General features: G+C 50.4%; 1 protein-coding gene across 1 annotated transcript; it reads right to left on the bottom strand.

Annotated features, from left to right (window-relative positions):
* Positions 1-216: 216 nt before the first annotated feature.
* On the bottom strand, positions 217-1,038 carry LOC308312445 (phospholipid phosphatase 2-like; the record flags this gene model as incomplete). The annotated part of the gene is made up of 1 exon (XM_080759052.1): positions 217-1,038. One exon carries the CDS (start codon positions 1,036-1,038, stop codon positions 217-219), a length of 822 nt encoding a protein of 273 aa, XP_080615178.1.
* Positions 1,039-3,678: the final 2,640 nt, after the last annotated feature.

Consider the following 3,678-nt stretch of genomic DNA (forward strand, 5'->3'; position numbering starts at 1 on the left):
GAAGAGACCAAGCAGACCAAGCCGCAGATGGAGGAAACACATCGACTCACTGGCCTTGGAACGTCTCGAGATCCCCCCCAGGAGGAAGTCACTAATGTTGCTCTGGAGGAGAGGGAAGTCTGGAGCTCTCAGCTGGAGCTGTTGCCCCTGCGACCCGACTACGGATAAGCGGTTGAAGATGGATGGATGAAATTGCTAAAAAGAAAGTGGCGTCAATCAGGGACCAGCGAGGTCCCTGATTGATTGTTCGTCGTCATCGTTTCCCTCCGTCTCCGTGGCCTTATCCGTCAGCTTGAAGACGTCGGGGAAGACGCGGCGCACCGTGAGGAAGGCGAGGAGGCCGCCCTGCGCCAGGCCGATCAGCACGTCGCTCAGGTGGTTCTTGTGGTCGTAGACGCGCGTGTACCCGACCCACAGAGCCACCAGCACCAGGTTGAGCTGGACGGTGGGCCGCACCATGCGCGTCCAGGCGGCGGCGCTGCTGCCGCCCGGCATGCGCGCCTGCACGTAGAACCCCACGAACGCCATGTAGTACATGCCGTGCGAGGCGTGGTAGGAGTAGAAGGACTGCCGCGCGGCGTCGTTCTCCGCCTCCGTCGCGGCGTTGCACAGTGGGTCGGCGATCCAGCGGACGCCGCGCGTGCACGCCGTGTGCATCGTGCACACGGCGAGGAAGTCCGGCCGGAGCTCGCTCACGTAGAACTTGGCCAGGTGGACCAGCGAGTCGTTGCACATGGCGCCGAACAGGAAGGCCGTGGCCACGTTGTAGAAGGACGCGTTGAAGTGGGACCAGTTGGTGGTGAACTCGCCCAGGCCGAACAGCAGGGCGGGCAGGACGTTGAGGGCCACCCAGGCGGCCGTGCCGAGGGTGTCCTCCTTGTACGGGAACTTGTAGGTCCGGTCGAGGCAGTCGACGCCGTGCTGCAGGCGGGGCGAGGCCCGGGCGTTGAGGACGAGCGACGGCAGGCACCCGACGAAGATGCAAATACCGTCCAGCCAAGTCCACACGATCCACTTCAGGAAGTCTAACACTCCCATGGTTGCTGGGCCACGGCTTGATGGAGGAGGGGGCGTTCGATTAGGACTAGAGGTGTTCGATTAGGACTAGAGGCGTTCGATTAGGACTAGAGGCGTTCGATTAGGACTAGAGGTGTTCGATTAGGACTAGAGGCGTTCGATTAGGACTAGAGGCGTTCAATTAGGACTAGAGGCGTTCGATTAGGACTAGAGGCGTTCGATTAGGACTAGAGGCGTTCGATTAGGACTAGAGGCGTTCGACTAGAGGCGTTCGATTACGACTAGAGGTGTTCAATTAGGACTGGAGGTGTTCGATTAGGACTAGAGGCGTTCGATTAGGACTAGAGGCGTTCGATTAGGACTAGAGGTGTTCAATTAGGACTGGAGGTGTTCGATTAGGACTAGAGGCGTTCGATGGCGTTCGATTAGGACTAGAGGTGGTCGACCATCATTTAACCAGCGATTAGTCTTAGCCTGCGCAACTCAGAGATGACTTCAGGAAATATAGCAGTGGCTCAAGATATAGTTTAGTGTGAAGTGTTCAAAAGTCTCAATACTGAAATACTCAAATAGTGTCAATGAGAGAGAGCGAGAGCGAGACCGTGCTCGCCGTTTATACTGTCCAGTTGAGTTGCCCCTGTCGTGGTGATGAGGTCACCACGTCCAAATATGGAGTGCCGGAGGATGTTGATTGCGTCGACTAATAATACTTTGTCGACATTTTCTTTTCACTCGACGAAAACTAAATGAAAACTAAGAAAACTATGATGACTAAAACTACGCGCGCAAAATTGCCTGGTGTAGCTTGGCCGTCAAGGAGGGGAAAGGTACTGGTTGCAATAACGTGTTCCTTCCACGTGCTATACGTCCAACCAGGGAAACTCCCCCTGTCAGGTGTACAAGAAGCGGCCTTCTCACTCCTCATGCACAGAAGGAAGCACAAGGTCAGTCCGTTGCTCTCCCCAGGTTGGCAGAGGTATAGTGTATAGTATTAGCATCCCGGGTTATGTTGGAAAATTGACACTGGGTGAGGAAAAAAAATGTGCTAAAAAAAATGATGAAGAAGAAAAAGGTACAGTATGTGTTTGTCAAAGTGTGTGTGTGGCCTATTCTCAGAAAGTCAAGAATGAAAATTGCAAGGCTCTATTAATCCATTTTGAGCAGGAACCCCTTTTGGTATTAGCATTATGTCATGCTTTAGCTATTGAAAAATAGCAGATCTACAAGCTCATAGCGCGCCACTATAGGTCTGCTATTTTTGAAGAATCGTGAAAAGTGACATGAAAGTGTTTGAGAATGACTGACATAGAAAAACATAGCTTTTTCAAGAAAACAGTCAGGATTTAGAAGACATTTGCAGAACCGTTCCCAGGTCAAAATGGGTTAATGACCACACTATTAGGGCTGAGAGAGAGAGAGAGAGAGAGAGAGAGAGAGAGAGAGAGAGAGAGAGAGAGATAGAGATAGAGATAGAGAGAGAGAGGAGGGATGGAGGAAAAGATATTTGCAAGTCTAATAGTATATCCTGACCATAATGAAGAGCATTTCTGCCCCATGGTCGGCTGGGGAGGAAATAATGGCCAGGAACAGAGTTGAAATGGACCAATGGACTGAGTGTGGGGTGGCCGGGTCAGTGAGGGATACCGATAATGAATTCCAAATAAGAGAGGATCAATGGATGAACGGCCTTGTATTTGTTACAACGGAAAACGTGTGTGTGTGTCTGGATGTGTATGTGTGTGTGTATGTGTGCGTGTGTGCGTGCGTGCGTGTCTCTGTACATGCTTAGAGAGGGACTGCACATCAGCCATTTTAGGAAGCAGCCGTGAGTCATTTTTCCCAAACAAAATTAAAAATTGATTTTTGTTTACATGCTGACAGCATGCAATATTACTGCGCGCACATGTGTGTGTGCGTGTGTGTGGAGATGTCAGATCTCCCACGAACCACATGTCGACAAATACTAACCGCTTAAAGAATGCAGACCATGCATCATCACTGGGCTATAGCTCTGTTGATTTGGCTTTTAATCTTAAAACACATTTAGCGCCATTGCCGTAGATCTACGGCACTTATTAAATATAGTATCACGCTCCCAGCCATCGCCGTAAGACGTACAGCAAATGGTCTTGTTGGGCTGCTGGGATTATTATTATTATTATTGTTGGGCTTCGAAGTCGTAAATGCTACTTACATTATAGCACTGGGTTGCTACAGTAGGTGATGGTCCGCGTCATCTTGAGCTGCGTGCGCACCCGCACCCCACTGTATCTGTTTCGTTCGATTGCCTTTATCTTCCAATGCTCCCAGATGGTCATTCCTGCCAAAAAAGTGTACAGTATTTGTTAAAATGACGTTTTTATGTGGGCACGCCAACCAGTTCATTAAGTATGCCTGGTTTGCCTGGTGGGTGGTGATGGATGGTGATCCACCTGAACTGAAGCCACACCCACAGCTGTAGTTGTATGATAAAGGGGGAGGGGTTGGGGGAGGGGCTGATAGTGTGATGTCACTATATTACTGCTTTTTTTTCCCATTGGCACGTTTGACTGTCAAGGGTTCAGCCTCCAGGAGGAAACCCTAAACACAAAGTTAATACACCATTGCACATAAAACGACTCCAGGGTGTCTAATGAAGTAGCCTACTGTCACCTCATAGAC

The sequence above is a fragment of the Protomyctophum bolini genome (assembly GCF_963924005.1).
Source record: "Protomyctophum bolini genome assembly, chromosome: 3".
Taxonomy (NCBI): Eukaryota; Metazoa; Chordata; class Actinopteri; order Myctophiformes; family Myctophidae; genus Protomyctophum; species Protomyctophum bolini.